The 21430-nt window shown below is 41.7% G+C and overlaps 1 protein-coding gene across 12 annotated transcripts in view; it reads left to right on the top strand.

Annotated features, from left to right (window-relative positions):
• ATP8A2 (ATPase phospholipid transporting 8A2) overlaps positions 1 to 21430 on the top strand; it is a 327202-nt gene that overhangs the window by 196422 nt on the left and 109350 nt on the right. For all 12 annotated transcript variants that reach the window (XR_014510327.1, XM_083437037.1, XM_083437042.1 and 9 more), the window contains 3 exons: positions 12083 to 12157; positions 17375 to 17497; positions 19006 to 19084. Coding sequence is in view for 11 of the 12 variants with exons in the window: in XM_083437037.1 (XP_083293163.1) it covers positions 12083 to 12157; positions 17375 to 17497; positions 19006 to 19084 (277 nt within the window). In the remaining variant the exon portion in view is untranslated. The remainder of the gene's footprint in view (positions 1 to 12082; positions 12158 to 17374; positions 17498 to 19005; positions 19085 to 21430) is intronic.

The raw sequence follows: 21430 nt of genomic DNA, 5'->3' as shown, positions 1-21430 counted from the left end.
GTGGTTTATACTTAGGAAGCCCATTGCCCCATCTAGCCCACTAATTGGCAGCATTTTTCAAAGATCTCAGTCAGGGATTATTCCTAGCCCCACTTTGAAGGTACCGGATTGGATAATAGAAACATTTGCATGAAAAGCATGTGTTCTACCACAAATCTACAGACCCCTGATGTCATTCAGGGATGAACCACCAGTGGGGTTGTTGGGGAGGCCACTGTGTGTTGTTCAAACCACTGGCTCTTCCTTCCTTCCTTTTTATTTTACAGTGGTACCTCGGGTTGCATACACTTCAGGTTACATACGCTTCAGGTTACAGACTCCGCTAACCCAGAAATAGTGCTTCAGGTTAAGAACTTTGCTTCAGGATGAGAACAGAAATCGTGCTCCAGCGGCGCAACAGGAGGCCCCATTAGCTAAAGTGGTGCTTCAGGTTAAGAACAGTTTCAGGTTAAGTACGGGCCTCCAGAACGAATTAACCCGAGGTACCACTGTATTTGTTGTTTTCGCAGCTTCGAGCATTTAGGTTACAATCCTATGCATACTAGGGATTAATGGGGCTTTCTGTTGTTGTCCAATGCCTGTCTTACATGCATTCCTTCATAAATCTATTCTCCTTTCTGAATTTTATCTAACCCACATGTTTTTAATAAGGATTTTGGCGTGTACCTTAACCTAAAATTATTATTTAGCTGAGAAGTGTATCTCAGAATTCAGAGGAGTGTGAAAAATGAAGAATGAATGTGTTCCGTGTATTCGTCCAGTTCACTTAAAAATGCAAACATTACAAAACCTTTGAGTGTCCCTAGTGTATGTCCTACTGGTGAGGAAGGGGAGAACTACACATGAGCCACAGGACCGCCATTGAAAGAAGGATCCTGAGAGCACCTCCTCTTCTCCCCCAGCATGTAGGAAAGGCACGATATGATGTAACTGTGGTCCGAGTTTCTACATATCCACCGCAGTGAAATTATGCCACACCATTTTCTTTTCCTATCTATTACCAGACAGAGAGAAAGAGACATGGGGATGCTACATTTATGGTGCTCCCAGCTTAAGGGGCATCATATCCTGTTTCGCTGCTCGGGGTGGAACGGGAGGTGCTGCCTGCTACCACCCCCTGCGCCTGCCACTCTGCTGCCTCTGCTGCTGGCAGAGAAATGGTGGCACTGATATTAGCACTGATATTTGGTGAAATCTCATGGACTGCATGAGATTTGGCACAAATTCAACAAGATCTTGCCCCAAATCAGCACTGATGCTTGCACCGCATCTCTGCCAGCAGCAGAGGTAGTGGGGTGGGCAAGCTGCCCCAGGGGCTTCTGCCACCTGAGGCAGCCGTCTCACCCTGCCTAGTGGCTGTGCCGGCCCTGCCCAGGCTGTTGGTATTTTGCAGGAGGGATTTGAGCACATCTCATAAATTTAAGTTTCTGGAGTTCAAGTGCTTTGTTGCCTTGGTGCAACAAGCCCATGTTAAAAGCACACAGACGTTTGCAGTTAGGAAAGTGACAGGGATGTGGGATGAATGAATGATTCATAGGAAGACATACCGTGGTACCTCTGGTTGCAAACGGGATCCGTTCCGGAGCCCCATTCGCAACATGAGCAAAACGCAACCCGTGTCTGTGCATGCACGGATCGCGATTTGCCGCTTCTGCGCATGCACGTAACGTCATTTTGAGCGTCTGCTCGAGCGGCGAAACCTGGAAGTAACCCTTTCCAGTACTTCTGAGTCACCACGGGACGCAACCTGAAAACGCTCAACCTGAAGCAAATGCAACACGGGGTATGACTGTATAAACATCCCACAAGCAATTCAGGAATTAATGTTCATTTATATTGTGATATTCTTACTGTGGTATTGTTATTGAAGAATGTTTATTATTTGTTCATAACCACCCTGCAAACAAATCAGAAAAAATGCTCAAATATCCAAATTATATATTCAAAGCACAGTCATAGCTCCCCCCCCCAAAAAAATCCTGGGAACTGTAGTTTTTAAGGGTGCTGAGAATTGTTATGCAATCACCCTCACAGAACCACAGTTCCCAGAGTTCCCTGGGAAGAAGAATTGATTGTTCAAGCACTTTAAATTTCTTATGTGGGTGTGCATGAGCTTTATGCCAGCAAATCAGGGCGCATTCTCAATACCAAGAACTGCTTGGTAGCTGCATCTCCAGCGAAATCTTAATTTTGTCCTAAGTCCCATTGATTGTTCAAATAAACACGCAGAGACTCTGGCTGCCTATCTTCTGATTCCTAGCTCCTCAGAAAATGCTGCGAACAGAATTTTCAAGCTGTGCAGCATTTCTTTTTATGTTTCATAGGGAAGGGGAAAGCTAATCAATTTCCAAAAAAAGCTCAAAAGATAATTTTTGAAAGTTTCTTTAAAAAAAAAAACAACCCGCATTGGTTGGTGAAATGATTTCATGTGCTTATAGTGTACTGTGTATTTTGGCAAATGAATTGCTTAAGCTGTAAGACCCTTTGAGCTTTTGCCAATAGTGTGTATAGAAGAAGAAGAAGAAGAAGAAGAAGAAGAAGAAGAAGAAGAAGAAGAAGGGCAGTGCATTTTCCCAGAAATGGGTTGAAATGCTTTTCAGGTGGAGAAGGTAAAGAGGAGCACAGAAGGGAAATACATATTGAGGGCCAAAGGAGACATGACGTTAAATGCATTATTATATTTAACGTGCACCTTTTCTGGAAAAGGAAAAATGCCACTGTTCTGCCACGGTCTTGATGGCCTCCCTCCTCCAGTTTCTATTTGCATTCGCTCCAGTTGGAACAATTGGAGTATTCCTCCCAGGGTGAGCTATCCTCTGTCATAATATCCTATTGCACAATTAAGCAGAAGGGCCAATATTGGATTTTGTTCTTCTCAGACATTTTTATACATACTAAAGCGTAAGAGAAATATAATACTGTCTTCGTACTCCGTGCTTCTGATATACTTGAAGGAAGGCTTTCCATTTCCGTAAACCCAACGTGTACAAAGTTGGCAGGTGCTGTGTCCTTCTTTCACGGTGCCTTTTCATTTATTTCATTGTTTGGATTCTGCTTGGAGCAGGATATTTGGAAACCTATTTCATCCTGTTCTGTTTTGACAAATGTTTATATACCAACTCCCTAACATTCCCCTTTGCCAGGCTAAAATCTCCTAAGTAATTACGTTCATTCTGGAGCCAAGCAGATGCTAAGACGCATGTCCCAGTGCCACATCTCCCAGTATAGCATTGCAGAGAAGCATCTTGTGAGATCTTTGGGGATGTGTCTCCTCTTTGATATGGAGAAAACAGGATCTTATAGCAGCTAATGGCCTGGTTCACCTTAGTTAACATTAACAATAGTTACAGCTGAGGCATCTGGCCAGCAATCACTTAAACCTGGGTTTATTACATCACAAAATAATTAAAAGCACCAGCAACAGCAGCCGAGCCTGGATTCTAGTTTGGATTTTTTTGCCATTCTTTCTTTGCACCTCTGTCAGCAGTTCCTTAAGCATATTTAAGGAGCAAGTCTGGATTTGCACATAGTGTTAAATTATGATTAATGTTAACTGAGGTTTATAAACCAACTACAAACTTTGCTTAGCAAGTGACCTTTATCCATAGTTTATAAGCCACAATTAAGCTGGTGGCCTGGGTTCTCACATAACAGTAAGCTATGGTTTAATGAAGCATAGTTTAATGAACTATGGTTTAGCATTACATGCAAACCCGGCCATTCTCTGTGTGTGTTTTGTTACAAACTAAGCTTCAATTGCATCAACCCTCATCCCTATATAGGAGAAATGCTGTTGCTCCATGGTAAAGCATCTGCTTTGCATGCAGAAAGTCCCGGGTTCAATCCCTGGCATTTCCAGGCAAGGTAGGAGGCATCTCTATGTGAGAATCTGAAGAGCTCCTTCCAGTCATTATAGAAAGTAGGGTGCTGTATTGGAGCAATGAGATGGCTTCGTGTAAGGCAGCTTTCTATGTTCCTATATGGGCAGAGATTAGAGAGTATGAGTGGCAACCAGAACATTAGGAGATTCCCAACTAGTAGCTGACTAATACTTATAATGCAAGGGCATGTCATTTACCCCCCAGCATGACATGTTACTGTGACACTCCACTTTTAATCTTAGGGGCCTTCTTTTCCCATAGCTTCTGTGCTTCAGTTACTACTTCCAAATTAAAAATGTAGCTAATTCTCATTTGTGGAGTTGCCTGAAACTAACCATGATGCTAAAATACTTTCGGAAACCAAATACAAAGCCTTTTATAATAAGACACATACAACACAGTGTATAAAAATCCAGATTCCCCCCTCCCTCCTCACAAAAATAAGCCAAGCCCTTGTCTGTATGTCTTCGCTATAATCCTTTCCTTCATCAGCAGAGAACTTGCCTGTAAGACGTATATATAATTCATGGCTTCAAAATGTCAGTACAAATGCTGCCTGGTTTTTAAAAAGGCTAGCAGATTGTTTCAAACCACATTAAAGCGTATCCTTTCCTTCGTGCGAGTTGCTGGTCAATTACACACTGGTGAACACCGTATCGTAAAAAAATCACAGTCTGGATTGATTGCAGGCTTCAAGTGAGAAGATTCTGCAGAGTCTCATTAACATACACCAAGCTATTAATAGTGATAGTCATGTTATATTCCTGGGGAGTACAGCAACGGCCTCAATTATTAGAGTGAGAGAACAGAACAAAGAAGTTCTTTGGGAAGGACGTACAAGACCATTTAAGGGTGTAGACGGACAGAAAATTTGTAGAGCGGTTGGGCTGGTTTAGAAGTTCTCTCAATTGCAGTCAGTGTAAACATGGAACTCAGAAAGGGGAGGGAAATGTGAAAATCCGTGGCTGATGGATTGCAGCTCAGTGGCAGAGCACATGCTTTGATTGCAGAAGGTCCCAGGCTCCGCTGCTGGCTTCTGCAGTTAAAAGGATCATCTAGCAGCAGATAGGATAGTTCTAGCCAGGAGGTCCTGTTAGGAGATAATGGAAAGACACAGTCAATCAGAACTGATAATGCAGAGGCAAATAGGAAAATTGTGAATTTTGCTTACAAGAGACATCCAAAGTTCTACCCTGGAGGTAGAAGATGGGCTGTTTTTTAATATTATAATTAAGCTAAATACAGTTTAAAAGCTTGTTGGAAATGCTCTGAAACAGGGGCAGGGAACCTTTTTAGCTCAGCTGGTCGGATAGTTATTTCTCCCCTTTGAGGGCCACAATTTGACAGGTGGGTGGAGCCACTCTTCTGTCAATCACCTGTCGTCCTTTTGCCCACAAGGGTCTTCAGGAGCCCTTTTCAAAGTGCCTTTTTGATCATTACTTTGAAAGGGGATTTTCGGACACTGCCATTCATGTCCCCACCTCTGTTCTAAAATCCCAAGTGGCATGAAAACTTTTGTTAAATATTATGAAGCCCTGAATCTTTCAGTAGTTTTAAAAGGTAACAAAACATACACAGGAAGCTGCTGAGTGAGACCATTCTTCCATCCATCTCAGCACTGGCTACACGACAACAGCTCATCTGAGTTTCAGACAGGAGACTTCCCCAACCTTACCTAGACCATTTGCATGCAGAACATAGAGCTGCCTATGGCCCTCAAATATGGTACAGAACCTCCTGATAACTAGTCTCATAGCCTGCTCCACAGAAAATTAGGATGAGCGGCCATCCTCCTCCTTCAGACCATGATGCAAAATTATCCCTTTTGAAAGGTAAGTCATTCCCAAGGCAGCCAACAAAGAAAAATCACCGGCATATTTCAATAGGAGATCCAGGTGCAATGCACGAGTCATGTAGTCTAGTTAACAATGCAGTTAAGCTCCTGTACTTAGCTGTAAGACAATTCCACCGCACTGAAGGTTGGTGGGATTAGATCAGTTTAAATTCTGTGGTCTTGGGCTAAAGTGATACACATTTTTGTCTGTTCTTCGGCATAAGGGGAATTGATTCACTGATCATTCTGATCTCAGCATCCAGATACAGGTTTTGGATACAGGGAGAGTTCTTGAATGGGTTTTATATGGCATTAGCAAGCAAAGGCTGCAAATGGTCCAGTTTTCTTAAACTGGAACTAGGCACATAGCCGTTTTGAGCAGGCATACCTTTGTGTAAAATACTGCAGATGCTATTCAGAAAAAGAGGGGAACTGTGCAACATCATTCATTCATCCATCCTATCTGGAAACTTGGGGCAGGTAAATTACGAAACAAAATTTATTCCACAAGACTATGCCTTTGCCTAGCTTTGTGCAGATAGGTTTTATAACCTAAGTGGTGCTCTGTGGGTATTTTTCAGAGTCGGTAATGGGAAAGAGGTGGTGTTAGCATGGGAATCACCAAGTTTGCAATGAACTGCCATTTGGAAGCCCGGTCCTTGATTAGAAGCCTAAGAAAATTCACTCTTATTAGTGCCTAGCTTGACTGAAGTCATAGTTTGAAATTTGCACTTCTGCGAATTTTGCAATGCAGTACTCCACCCAAGTAATGTGTACACAAATGTAACATTGGGGCAAAGTGCATAAGAAATGCATGTCTTCATGAAAATAACGTACAAAAATGCACTATATTAGGGAACACTGTTTTGCCGAAATGTGTATAATAGGCAAATATGAATACGAAAACATGTATATTAAGGAGAAATTTGCACTAAAATGCTAGTGAGTTTCATTGAGGACTTTTTAAAATTAAAAATAAATAAATTGTGAATGGATGCAAAAATGTGGAAAACTGAATTTGGGATTGGATGAGTGAGGAACTGAGAGAAACCAGAATTGACAGATCCATCCATTGCTGACAGTTGGTATCATTAAGGGGGCATCCTCAGTGCACATCTGCCAACATCCTTCCCACAGGATCACTATGGTCACATAGGCTGGGTCAATAGAAAAATCCTTTCCCCCTCTGGAAATCCCTTTCTTGTACTCTTGTGATAGCTGTTCCTAAGCCAAGAAAATAATTGGCAAGCCAAGTGAATCTCGGGCACGTCTGTCATATTCATTATCTATAACAAGATGATGATGATGATAAATAAAACTATATTTTTTTAAAGGAAGAGGATGCTACACTCCTATAACAAAGAATTCTTTTTCAGGCCATGTGCTCTTGAGCAGGATATGATGTTGGTATTGAGAAATTAATCTGTCACAAAGAGAATTTTAATCAGGATAGATTATTAGTGAACTGCATATGAGATAAACAAACATGCTTTATTAGCCTGCTTTTTTAAAAAAGAACTGTTTTTTAAATGCTTATTTGGCAAAGGCATGCAAAATGTGTGCAGAAGGAGAGCCTATATTGAAAATTTAACACATTCTCTGTACAGTATCCAGCCTGCCTGTAATTGGTGCCTGTGGCGATTGTTGATACCCTGATTACATCAGCTTTCCATGCCCTTTAGCAGGATTGGGGGAAAGCTTTCTAGTCCTTGGTAAGCTGCCTATTATCAAGACATCATAAATGTTCACATTTAGAAGAGACAATTTGCCATCCCAGCACCTTCAAGCGCTTAAACAAATTAGTTCCTACTATTTCAAGCATTAAATGCTCCATGATAATTATGTGTAAAGCCGTAAATTGCAATTAAAATAACTTAGGAACTTGTTCAAGTGAGGCCATTTTATGAATACATATTTTCCTGATCTTTTTATTAAAATGCATTCTACGGCAGGTGTGTGAGCTCTGTGGCTCAGGAAATCGGCAACAGGCCATGACCTTTCACCTCTAGGTCACCTGCTTGCATTTGGCTTGTGGCATTATAAAAAATAAAATAAAAAAGGATATTGATTCATAAACATACTTTGTCAAATGGCCATTTGGACTTATGCCTTAAAGGACAAGAGCCCCATCTCATAAATCCACATATAAACCAGAGGTCACCTAGTTAGACTTGCTGTGCTGAGATAGCATTGTAGCTATACTTCAAAACAGGCAGGATGAGATGAGTGACCAAGATGGTGGAATTTTGGAATGTAGGAGTTCATGGTGCAGGCTGGTTGAGGGGTTTTTAATGGTCCCTGGCATAAAATTCTACGTGCATGCTCATGTAGAGAGCTAGTGTGGTGTAGTGGTTAAGAGTAGTGGACTCGTAATCTGGGGAACCGGGTTCGCTTCCCTGCTCCTCCACATGCAACTGCTGGGTGACCTTGGGCCAGTCACACTTCTTTGAAGTCTCTCAGCCCCACTCACCTCACAGAGTGTTTGTTGTGGGGGAGGAAGCGAAAGGAGAATGTTAGCCGCTTTGAGACTCCTTCGGGTAGTGATAAAGCGGGATATCAAATCCAAACTCTTCTTCTTCTTCTTCAAAGTTGTTGGTGTTCGTTTTGCCTACAGCACCACCCTTCTAAAAATGTTTGCAGACTTCCAGGTCCAGCAGGCATGGCTTTGGGTCAGGTTTGTGCACTGTCACCTCTCTTACAAATCCACCATCAGAATTTGTAGTCATAGCCATCCGGAGGTGCAGATCAAGGTGCCAAACACTAGGTATGAATTTTGCCTAAGAATGAAAGACTAAGGCTGCAATCTGAATCACACTTAATAGTGTGTTAAACCATGACCTTGTGTTATGTGTGATATAATAATAATGATAATTTATTATTTGTACCCCGCCTATCTGGCTGGGTTTCCCCAGCCACTCTGGGCGCTCTGTGAATCCAGAGCAGCAGCTTAACTATGTTTTATTAGGTTGTGGTGAAAAGTTCCTTATTAAGCAATATTTTGTGGTCAGCTTATAAACCTTCATTAATGTTAACTGTAAAGGTAAAGGTAAAAGGACCCCTGAGCATTAGGTAGCATAGTGTTATTTGGGAACACAAATCTCATTCTTAACTAAAGCTACAGAGCCACAAATTGAAGAGTGGTAATAAATAAAATCAAAGCACTGTCTCTGTGATATAATAAATCAGTGTTTAATAGGTTGTCTGCCTGATACCTCAACTTCAACTTATAGTTAACCCTAACCATAGTTTTACATTATGTGTGACCAGGCCACTGGAAGTTTGTTCTGAGCAAACATGTTTAGGGTTGTACTGTATGCAAAAACAGCATTTCTGTCACATACACACACACATCTGCAAAATGGAGTGCTTCTTTATCCATATGGAACTGTGCCCTCCCTTGTCATTTCACACGCTCCATTTCTTATAGATGTTGCAGCTAATCTCAGATCTATGCTACGTCAGCCATAATAAGGTGAGGTAATGAGAGCATGTCAACCTGGATTTCCATTCTTAGCTCTTGAGTTCCCTTGCATTTGAATAAGGCCCTCTAACGTGAACTCAGAGAAGCCCTTTCATTTTGTAATTGTGTTATAAATAAGCGGCCCTGGCATTTCTGACAGGCAGGCAACAGTTAAGTGGAGCAAAGAAGTGCTCCTTTCCCAAATCAGAAAAGCCGTTTAATAACTCTGGGTCCATTTGCTCATAGCAGTGCCGCCGTTGTGGGCTGCATTCCCCAGGAGTTTGGCAAGGAGAGCTAGACTTGGCAAGCTTTCCGACCGACTCACCGAGTCGTGAGTCAACTGTGGGCAGTCTCCAGCAAGCACAGCTTTAAAGGCAGTTAGCATTTCTTGTTAAAACTGGGACCTGGAGAAGGAAGGCAGATGGGTTCCCCCCCCCCCTTATATCTCTGAGAACATTGCATATGTAGTCTCCACAAACAACAAGCTCTTTGCAAGCTACGCAGGACAGTTTGTAAGTTATGCCAAAGGTTCCCCACATCTGATTTAGGTAAACAGAACACAAACGCTTTGTGCTGATTGGCGGTTGACAAGGGAAAACTGCAATGCTAGTATATATGCCATTTTTCTGTAACATGGCGTAATCGCGACAACTTTGTCCAATGTTGGAAAAGAATGTTTAACACACGTATCCTGGTGAAGACACGAAAAGCTCAATGTGTTCTCATTGTGCTTCATTGCCACCTGTGCAGTTCTTGCATAAATAAATACCATGTAATATTTCCATTTTAGAATACCAGTTTCTTCCTTAAAAAAAAATCCTCATTTTGTTGTTGTTGGTGGTGGTGGTGGTTTGGGCCCATCTACATAGTAACTCTCTTGAAGTGAGCGGTTTGATTATCCAGCAGAGGATTATTTTTATAAAATACAGTTTTCCAGAATTGGATGTGGTTTCAAAAGATTTTGGTTTTGCCCATAAAATTCCCAGCAGCACCTGCAAATGATAAAAATGAGTTCAGGATGCTCCGTAAAATGTTACAAGTGATGTTTGTGTAGCAAAGCCAGATTCCTCTCTTTTTTTTCCTAGAGGAGGTTAATGTTTGGAAGAGTCAGAAACATATCCCAGCAACTCTCTGTAAAGTTGACATTGCTCCAAGGATACAGCATAAATCTTTCAGCAAAGTTTTCTTTTTTTAAGTACCAAATAGGCCAGTATTGTCTAAGAAAGCAGGTAGAAGAGTTATAAAACAATCTCATAATACCTGGTTGGGGTGGGAGAAGTGAGGCCACAGAATGGGAGATGGAAATCAGTACAAAGGTACCAGAATTTGTGCCTGCCAGTAAAATGTAATGTCTTGGTCCTAAAGACTGCAGTCTCAGGGCAGCTCATCCAGGGGTGTCAACTTGAATAAAATATTGGCGGAGCCCAGGTATGCCCCACCCCACATAATTGATCACATGACACAGCACACCCACCCCATCTGAATGGCAGAGCCCATCACGTTTGGGAGGGCAGCCCCCTCAAATACTTTGTTGGGGGGATCGAAGGGACCTTAACCCCTAGGAGTTGTCTCCTATGAGTTCAACATCCTCCCGAGCTCTTACTAGCAGGGCAGAAGTAAGAGAAGTGGAATGTTAATTGCACACTGCCATCCTTTTCCAGTCAGGAAGGAAAAGAGATTGATTTCCACCAATGCCTGGATAGACATGGGTTTCTACCATTCTTAGGGGCGTGATATCTGAAGATTCACGAGTAAAAGGACAGATTACTTCAGTGTCCATGTTTGCTGCTGTAACACCATGCTGACTTTCACCTGGGGCTCATACTATCCATGCACCAAGTATTAATTGCAAGGGCATGCAGAGAGCTATTCTCAATGGCTGATCTCCAGCTGTAGAGCTCTGTTTTCTTACAGATTTTCCAGAAGCATAGATTTATAATACAGCAGCCCAGATCCAACACAGCTTGGCCTAACCAGAACTGGTCTGAACTCAGAGTAAAAGGGTAGTGTTCTGCTAGTCCATAAGGAAAAATTCCACCCAATCCCAAATCAGGGCAGTGCCTTTACTGGGCCATTTGGTTGGTTTTGTGTAGGTGTAGCCACCAGAAGCCATGCATGCAGTGTTTTGGGCCTGGTTCTGTGGAACTCTGGCCTGGCTGAGAATAGACAGGCTTCCTCCCTGTTGAATGTCAAGCAACTGACATGTACCTTCCTTTTTCAGCAGACACTTTAAGGAAGTTTTCTGTTTTTGTGATTAATTTTAATCCATTGGATGCTTTAAAAAAAGAAGAGTACACCCCTTAAGGACTTAGATAATTGTTGTTGGCAGCCATCTGTCTCAGGAGACAATGGAAGAGTGTGCACCCTCGGAGGAAAAGTCAAACATTTGAAGAGTTCTAGCTCCTGCTGTGGTCTCCACAACCGATACAGGGGAGACATGTTTTCTTGCAGGTGGGGCAGATGAAGGCATCCGGTTGTGCTGCTACAGGTGCGCCATGGCGTTCATTTTCTCTGTGCTCCTCCCAGTGGTCATTCCTTCTCTGGTCACTGCTGTGGATACACAACTTGACTGTCTGTCTCCAGGCACTGCAGTCGTCTGCAAGGGATTCAGCAGGATATAAACACCTAAGATAAAAGAAAGAATTTTTCCAGAACCAATGGATCTTCATACTATACAAAAGATTTGTTATTTTAGTGCAATGATCCAAATTCTACAGATTGCCTCCCATCGCTTCAGCAGTGCGGTTCTATTTAAAAGAGAACAACTGTGAGCACTTATTTTTAGAACCCATCCAGCAGCTGCCTCCAGATGATGTCCACATTGCACACTCTCCTCTTCTTCAGTGCATAGAAAGAATGTTTGTGGCATGTCGATCTAAAGCCTTGTGTAACTTTCTTCTATTTCAGCTTTGGTTTGCATTCGTTAATGGATTTTCTGGGCAGATTTTATTTGAGCGGTGGTGCATTGGCCTCTACAATGTGGTAAGTGTCCCACGTCTCAGCTTGATAACATGCAGAGCCCGGATGGCATTCCACTGCTGTTTATGTCTATGTAGTTTATCTCTACTGATCATCTGTATATGCATTGTAAGTAACTGGCGGGGGGGGGGAGTGGGAGCTGTTCTTGCTCTGCCTTAGATTTGAGGGCAAAAATTAAAATAAAAGTACTTGGCACATTCTAATTTGGAGCAGCAACAAAGAATCCATGTCAGGAGAACCCCCATTTCCAAAGCCCTGCCAGACCCTTGACAGCCAGTGCAGAAAGTGGGGTACAGATTCCCCCTTTATTTTTTTCCTTTTTGTATGCCAATTCCAGGGAAGAAATGGGGCTCTAGATTTAGCTGTTGGGAAGCCCCACCTCAGTCTATTTCTAACACTCCTGAAATGCCTTGTTTTTGGCCTTATGGAATCAACAATGGTGGCAGAACCAGCAAAGACCTCCAACCACTGATCTCTCTCACTGACCATAAAAGTCTACAATATGACCATCACCCTTTTCAGGAGCTTACGGTTGCTCTCTGAAGAACATGAATTTACAATATTATTCATAAACTCAGTTAAAGAGTTTCATTACTTTCCACTCCAGTTGATACTTCTAGACCATTACCACTCTTTTGTCCAAACCCCAGACTCATTCAATTAGATATGCAATCAGACAGCAAATTCGGAACAATATGCGTGCTAGGAATTGCATCTCCCTGAATCAACAATGCAGTGGAAGATTGCACAGATAATATGTGCATGACCGTAATATTGTATCACAGCAGATAAGGGAAGAGGGTGTGCTGAAGACGTTGAGTGTAATAGGGCATTCTCTCAAATAATAATAAGAAGAAGAGTTTGGATTTGATATCCCGCCTTTCACTCCCCTTCAGGAGTCTCAAAGCGGCTAACATTCTCCTTTCCCTTCCTCCCCCACAACAAACACTCTGTGAGGTGAGTGGGGCTGAGAAACTTCAGAGAAGTGTGACTGGCCCAAGGTCACCCAGCAGCTGCATGTGGAGGAGCGGAGACGCGAACCCGGTTCCCCAGATTACGATTCCACCGCTCTTAACCACTACACCACACTGTGTATAGGATTGCAATCTGGGAGTAACCCCATCAAACACCAAATCAGCTTACGTTAATCATTTCCCCAGAACGCTGAAAATTTGTAAAGCAGTTTGATGTCAACATGTTTAACCTCACGACTACCCTGTGGTCTTTCACTGGTTATAGTGAGCTAAGATACTTCGGCTCAGTTAATGTATAAGCAAGAAGCGATGTGCTTCAATTACCACTGTGTTAGCCTGTTGCAGCAATACTGGAGGTGCCACCAAAAAACAACAACCCCATAGCACTTTTAAAAGAGATTTATTATGGTGTAAGCTTTTGTAAACTCAAAAGCCTACTTCATCAGACACATCTAAAGAAGTGGGCTGTAATTCACGCAAAAAAGTCTTCCCCAATAAATATGCTAGTCTTTAAGGTGTCACAGAAATTGCGACAACAGTCAGAAAACATGTGAACCTCTCCAAAATATTGATGGGACACATACACACCCCACATCAGTATTACCGTGTGGTACATACAGGGGATGGATTAGTGTATCCCAAAGGCCTTGTTATACAAAAACGGCTCGTGGGAATAGCCACCTCCCTCAAGATCCACGATTGCTCAGCCGGCAGCTGCGACCAGGGCAATCCCAAGACAAGGAACGAGCGACTTGCTCCTCATGCATGCGGACACAGCCGGGAAAGTCAATCATATGAGCTGCCCATTAGTCTTGGCTCTCATCTAACGCATAAGAATACAGAATGCTCCCCATCTGGTGTGTTGCTTTGTGACTAATTCAAAGGAGATGGATGACATCATGGAGCTAGGAAATGTTCTTGCTGTTACTGATCCCCAGGAATAGCCGGCCCTTTGTTGGAGCTGATCTTCACCTGCATTCTCCAGGCTTCTTACATGTTTCTGGCAGGAATCAAACTCCAAACTTTTATAAAAAGGAACTGGTTTCTCTCTACCTCCCCCCCCCCCCCCTTTGCAAAGAAAATAAATAGAAATGGTATATAATTAGAGACAGCTGGTTGAACGTAAATATAGTGCAAGAGATATAAGTCTAGGTAAAGAAAATTCAAATGATGTACAACTTTCATTATGGGAGGTAAGGGGTGGCACTGGTTTGTGAGAAATTGCAGACAGCTTTGCTCTTAAGCATGAATCTTATTTCAAATATGTACTCAGCATTATCCTCCAATGGCTTTAATTAAATAATTAGTTCATTTGTTCATTAAAATTGTCGGTATTCTGCCTTTTCATAAAAAGTTTAAAGTGGGCAACGGTCACAAAACACAGTAAAACAGTAGTATCAAAACCAAATAATAAAAATAAAAGCTGACAACAGCATATACAGGATCAGAAAATATTAGAAACCAACCAAAGAAGCATTCCAGAATGAGAATAATGCAGCTTCATTATGAAAACATCATAATGAAGAGTGTGTACAGAATGACACTGGACTTTTTTGAGCCCACGGTTGGTGGGGTAGTGCTGCTTCCCTGACCTTCCATCTTCCCCATTGCTGTGGCATATCAGGAGGGGGCGAGACAGTGGTGAGGGCATCACAGTGCAAATGCACTGGCAGAGCCAATCCAGTCAATTTCCCGTGTAACTTGTAGTTTTGCCAGAAGATACAGAAGCCTGAAGGATGGAAGAGACAAAGGAAAGAAGGGAAAAGGGAGACACTAAAAAGCCAGGGGGAGCACACGGTTGCCATGTTTAAACTCAGAGAGGGCTTCCTTTCCTAGAAGAGGGAAGTCTGCTACTTCTGGCATAAGCTGTCAATCCAGAATTGTCACCAGGGAATACTAAAAGAACAGAAGAACCAAATGATTGTGGGCCACTTGCTGAATTTCACACATTGATTGGAAACAGGCACCTGCAACAAATGGTTGTAGTCTTCTTACCTCTGTTACACAGGTGGTTAACAGTACACATCAGTTAACCATCTTGAACTGGTAGTTACAGTATTATCCCTTAACCATCTAATTATGTGAAGATCTGAATATTTCAGTAAGGAAATTGGCCAGTTCCTCAAAGCTGTTCTCATTGTTTCGTGGCTCTGCAGCTTCCTTGTTAATAAAATGCAAAATGGGGAAATTGCCTTTTTTCCTCTGTGTATCACAGATTGTATGAAAATGTGATGGATGTACAGATTTGGAATCAACAGTAAATTCAGCTAATTTACTGTTCAGTTCTACACATATCTTCTTGGAAAATAAGTCCCATTCATAATTGGTGGAAATTACTTTGAAGTGATTATGCTTGTGACTGCAGCCCAGTCATCATAAGACATGCTGTATTTGCATGATGCTAAAACAGCATTGGAGGGATGCTACACATGGCACAAACAAGACAGCAGAATACGTTTACTTGCTTGTTTATTGCAGTCATTTATGCCCCTCCTTTAAGATCATGGATTGTCCCAAGACTGCTTGCAAGTCAAGTCAAAATCCATTCATAAAATCACAGTAAGACAATGGTGGCCTTTGAGCATCACTTTAAAGTAGAGATGGGGAATCAGTGGCCTTCCAGGTGTTTTAATGTTTTATTTTATTTCATTTATTTCATGACATTTATGCAACGCTTGAACGTTTTTGGTTTTCTTAAAAAAACCATCAGAGTGGTTTACAAAAAAATAAAACCATAAAATGGGGGGGGGGGGGCAATACAATACATTAAAATATACAGCCATACCTTGGAAGTCGGACAGAATCCATTCGACTTCCAAAATGTTCGAAAATCAAATCGCGGCTTCTGATTGGCTGCAGGAAGCTCCTCCAGCCAGTCAGAAGCGGTGGAAGCCCCATTAGATGTTTGGGTTCCAAAGAACATTCACAAACCGGAACAATCACTTCTCAGTTTGCGGCATTCAGGAGACAAAACATCCGAGTTCCAAGGCGTTCAGGATCCAAGGTACAACTGTACAAGAAGTTAAAACTGTGGTTTAGTGTGATGTCTGTATGTGGCCAAAATCAAAACAGAAACTCACCAAGACCTGTTCCCACAGGATACCTAGTGGTAGATGCCTCTGGAATGGAGGAAGAGATGGTCCAGCAGGATCAGGCACTTCATGTTATCTTTTCCTCCTTCCTTCCTGGATTCTTTCCTGAAGAACAGCTGAAGATTGATTTAGACTCCATGTGATCCACAGGCTCCTTTGGCTGTTAAACATGCATTTACTTAAAACATTTGCTAGCTGCCTTGGAAATACTTGTTGAAAGGAAGGATATAAATCCTTTGGAATTAAATGATAAATTTGCAAGAAATAAAAATTTGACTTTATATGAATGAGGCTGAGGTCATCAATCCTCATTTGCTTCACATATTCTAAAATATGTGATAATGGTCGTCTGCTCTCCTTTTGGCCATTATCCAAGGCATCAGACATATTTTGGATTCCCATTGCTTACTACAATTGCAGACCCCTGTGTCTCTTAACTAGGAATGGTGGAGAAATCTGATTCACTTCTCATTTAAAAGTGAACCTAATTTGCACTTTCTAATATGCAAACTGAAACCCAGCCGTCCTTTGAAACTCACATTTTTTTCTCAATTTTGTTGTGCCGTGCTCCAGCCATGATGTGTACAAAAGTGCATGTGCTAGGAGTAAAGCGTGCATACAAATATTAGTGAAAGCAACATAGAAAAAAATGCATTATGGAAAATTGCTTTGCAAAAATTGTATTAGGCAAAACTGCATACAAAAACGTGCATATTAGGAGAAATTTGCACCCAAATGCTGATGAATTTATATGAGGACATTTAAAAATAAAAATTGCAAACTGGTGTGGAAATGTACAGAACTGAGTTATCAATTTCAGTTTTTCAGTTGTTCATATTTGCCCATTCCTAATTCCCAACCCATGTGTTGTTTGACCCTTTCTGTCGTCAGCAACAAGGAAACCCAACCTGCAGCCATGGAGCTCCCCCACTGGATCACTGGCAGCCTTTCGCTTTGCTGTTCCCAGCATTCCAGTGGTGAAAGCTCTTGTGCTTTGAACTGTACAGTTCAGATTCAGCACTGGCGATTTAGCAGAACTGCTGCTATTGTTTTTATCAGTGTCAGGATTTTCTCCCAGGTATGAAGCATGCTCTGCAGCTTGTTTATAAAGTTAATGGTTTGTTGTTTTTAATTACTTCCTTTGTTTTCTCTAGATTTTCACGGCATTGCCTCCCTTCACCTTGGGAATCTTTGAGCGATCGTGCACTCAAGACAACATGCTTAGGTTTCCCCAGCTCTACAAAATTACTCAAAATGCTGATGGGTTCAATAGCAGGGTAAGAGGCAATGTTTTGCTTTGGGGAGGAGACAGAGAAAACATTTGGGGTGCACTTTAGTTTAAAACTGAGTTTTCAATTGGTACTGTGGCATCCCAGTTTTGTGCAGCTGGAAATGGTTAATTCTTAATGGTCAACAGCAGAAATAGCCAACATGGTGCTCTCTATATTTTGTGAACTACAGCTCCCATCAGCCCTTGTCAGCACAGCCAATGGTCAGGGAGGCTGGTGGTTGTATCATCCTGTAAGTGGGTGTTGTACGTGGAAGCCACTGCAAGCTTCAGTACCTGTAGTCTTCAATATCACATATGAGCTGGTCCTCAGGAGCTTTGTGCTGAAGAAGCCATTGAACCCAGAGATCCCAAGTTAAAGTGCATGTTTCATCCAATGAGCCATTCCAAGTCTCAGATCTCTGAGGGCTGCTTGCGTTTCACTCAGAGGTTAAGGAAAGGTAGTGTACCCATGTATACTTAAAGTCTTCCCTCCCTTAACTATTACTTCATGACTTTCAGGACAACTTAAGCATTAGTAACAAGTTCAAAAGCTAAGCCATTGTAAACCCTGGCTTAATTTAAGCCATGAATGTTGACTTACAAGAGCTGGCTCACGTTACCCTTTGAGACCATGGCAGCCACACTATGTGCTGAGCTCATGGTTTGTATTTTGGCGCCCAGTTCCGATGGTGTGCTGGAAGCTGATATCCTGCTGTGTTCAGTGTGTTGAATTGACATGCATCCAGCTCACTACGTCCTTTGGTAGCATGGGTAGAAACCAACGTGGACTGATTTAAAGCCACATCTGCAATGAGTTCAAAAAGTTATGCATAGAGTTCCAAACTAGAATGTTCACCATAGAACTCACATTGAATACAGAGAACTCCCTAGACCTGCATGTTAATGAATCAGCTCCACAATGTGCCCTCTCTGTGACATCTTCTATGGACCTGCACATGCTGTATAACCAATATTCGTGTTTTGTAATGAAATGTTCCCACTCTTTTACCTGCCGGCCTTTCCTTAAGGCTTCCACCCCTCAAGAGATTCTGTGAAAATATTGAGATGACTTTATTGTTCCTGTCAGGTTGAGGTTTTAAAAAGATGTTTCAGGGAGATATGCAGGTAAAATTACACTGATGTATTTTCTTTTCATATTTTAGAGAATTTCCTCTTCTCTCAGCCTTCTTGTTTTATTAACCTATTCATACTAACAAAGCTTCAACACTCAAAGCTTTATTTTTTAAACAAAATGTGTATGGTTCAAACAAAGAAAAGTTCTGAGGTGGTGCTCATCAGAGAAGTCCTCTGTTTACCACTATATAGCAGATGGGATCTCCATTTGGATTGACAATTTTTGAATTTTAATACTAGCTTTAGTGGTATTGCTTTTTTTAAAAGCCTTTAAAATAAAATTTAATGTTTTGTGTGTCTGTAATGAAACATTTGATAGGGAGTTAAACAACCTTTGAGAGTTTGGTCAGCCCCCCTGACTGTCTTGTTTTGTTTCCTTAGGTGTTCTGGGGTCACTGCATCAATGCTTTGATCCACTCCATCATTCTCTTTTGGTTTCCATTAAAAGCCCTGGAACATGGTAAGTGCTTCATTCTCTGAATGTCAGCCTTTCTGGCCCAGCTCCAATGTGATTGTGGTTCACAACAGGTTGTTAGGAAATTAATCATGGCAGACAGACCACCAGCCTCTAAGCTCGGACATTTATCAACAGTGACCTTCCAAATCTCCCCTGTTTGCATGCAGCCTTCGGTAGATAGCACTTCCCAACCCCCAGAGATTGTAAGGGTATGATTCAGGGGGTCTTTACATGCAGCTGCATTGATTTAATACTGATTCACACAACCTTTTGCTCTTTTAATGTGATTATTACAAGGACGGTATATGTAGTGGGCCGATCCTATGAAGACTCCACTTTGTGCTGGCTTTCTGCATGTTATTCCAATTTCTTGAGTGAATGGCTGTCAATAGGAGGAATGTGATAGGAAGTACTTGTTTTGAATAAGTCTCCATAAAAATGACCAGTTAACTCAGTGTAATTGAATGCAACCAGAATTATATGATTACAGTGGTACCTTGGTTTACAACTATATTTGGTTCCAGAGGTCCGTTTGTAAACCAAAACAGGTTGTAACCCAAGGCGCTCTTTCATCAATGGGGCCTCCAATTTTTTTTGGTTCATAATAAAAAAAAATGAGTTGTAATCCAAAACACACACTTTTGATGTGTTTGTAATCCAAAACGTATGCAAACCACGGTACCACTGTATATATAAGCATTTATCCATATTCCTAAACTTCAGTTTTTTCCCCTTTCCGTATTGAGAGTCAGCTTTCATGCTAGTCATGAACTTAATTATTAGATCCATTTAGAATATTACTGGTTTTAGGATGCCGTCTTGAGATGTGTTGGAGATTTAAATTGGAATCGATAAATAAATAATTTCAAAGACCAACACATTGCCAAGTGAAGAACCCTGGCTGCTTTGCTATTCAGGGAGAGGTGGATATAGATCTTTTATCCCTTTTTATGTTTGAGGGAACACTTTTTAAAACTTCAGATGAAAAGAAATACATCATTCACACCAGTATGTCCTTTAACCTCTTGAGCTCTTTAGGATGCAGTGTGCATATGTGCAATGAAGGAGTGCTTCTGCAGCCTTACAAATAAGTGTTCACAGCACATCCTGACCATCCCTGACAATTGTAGGAAGTTTTTCCTCTTCTTCTTCTTTTTCTTCTTCTTCTTTTTCTTCTTCTTCTTTTGTAGGGCCCTGGGATTCCAAAAGTGCAAGGTCATAATATTACAAAATACAACTTATAGATGCAACTCTGACATTGAAATTCTCCAAATGTACTTGGACTTAACCAGATTTCTTCATGGCATTTAAAAACTTCCACACTATATATGTGATTGCATGAGCAACATTCTTCAATTATATCTTATCAGGATAGGCTGGTGATGAGCAGGGATTGGGTGGGTGGGTGGGATTTGATTCATTCAGCACCTAAAGGAAAACCCACCCAATTCTCACTTTCTGAAACAAAGTAGAACCAAAACACAGCCACTTTTTTGAAATTTGCACTTATCTGAATTCTGCGATGCGGTTCTCAAGCCAAATAAACTGCACAAAAATGCGCATAGTGGGGTAAAGTGCCCTAAAGATACATATACTGGTGAAAATAACATACAAAAATGCAATAAGTTAAGGAAAATTTAGTTACAAATGTGTGTGTTAGGCAAAACTGCTTATAAACACGTGCATGTTGGGATAAATTCACTTCAAAATGCTAATGAATTCTCTGGAGGGCTTTTTTAAAAAGCAGTTCACTAATTGATTTGGAAACATGGAGAACTTAAGATTGGTAAAGAGAAATAGAGAGAAACCAACACTGACAGATTTGCCTATCTCCAGTGATGAGGTACACATATGAGTGCCAACGAAAGAGAGCCCTGCTGTGTCTTTTTCCATGTTTTGGATTCACATTAAGAGTTCTCTGGATCCTGGTCAGTGTGTGAAACGACTCTAGAGCAGAAATGTGGAACCTCTGGCCATACAGATGTTGTTGGACTCCCATCAGCCCCAGCCACCATGGCCATTGACTAGGGATGCCAAAAGCTGCAATCCAACAATATCTGGAGTGCCACAGGTTCCCCACCCCTGCTGTATTGAATGAATGAATGAATATATCACCCTGTAGTAGGTTTCTCCATTACTGCCCTAGGACATAAATAGGCCCATGTAGCTGATGGAGACTGATGCTGTGACCATGAAATAGCTAATTCTCAGGGAAGGGGTTTCACAACCATCCTGAAGGAGGCGATGGTGAGTCACTTTTTGGGGCAAGCGATTGAGATGTTGGTGGCCAGCTCCAAGCATGTTTGGACGAAGCTGATTATCTAGACTGATTTCAGTCTCACTCCCAGC

The sequence above is a fragment of the Podarcis tiliguerta genome (assembly GCF_965153285.1).
Source record: "Podarcis tiliguerta genome assembly, chromosome: 4".
NCBI lineage: Eukaryota > Metazoa > Chordata > Lepidosauria > Squamata > Lacertidae > Podarcis > Podarcis tiliguerta.
This window is presented reverse-complemented; position numbering and strand designations above follow the sequence as displayed.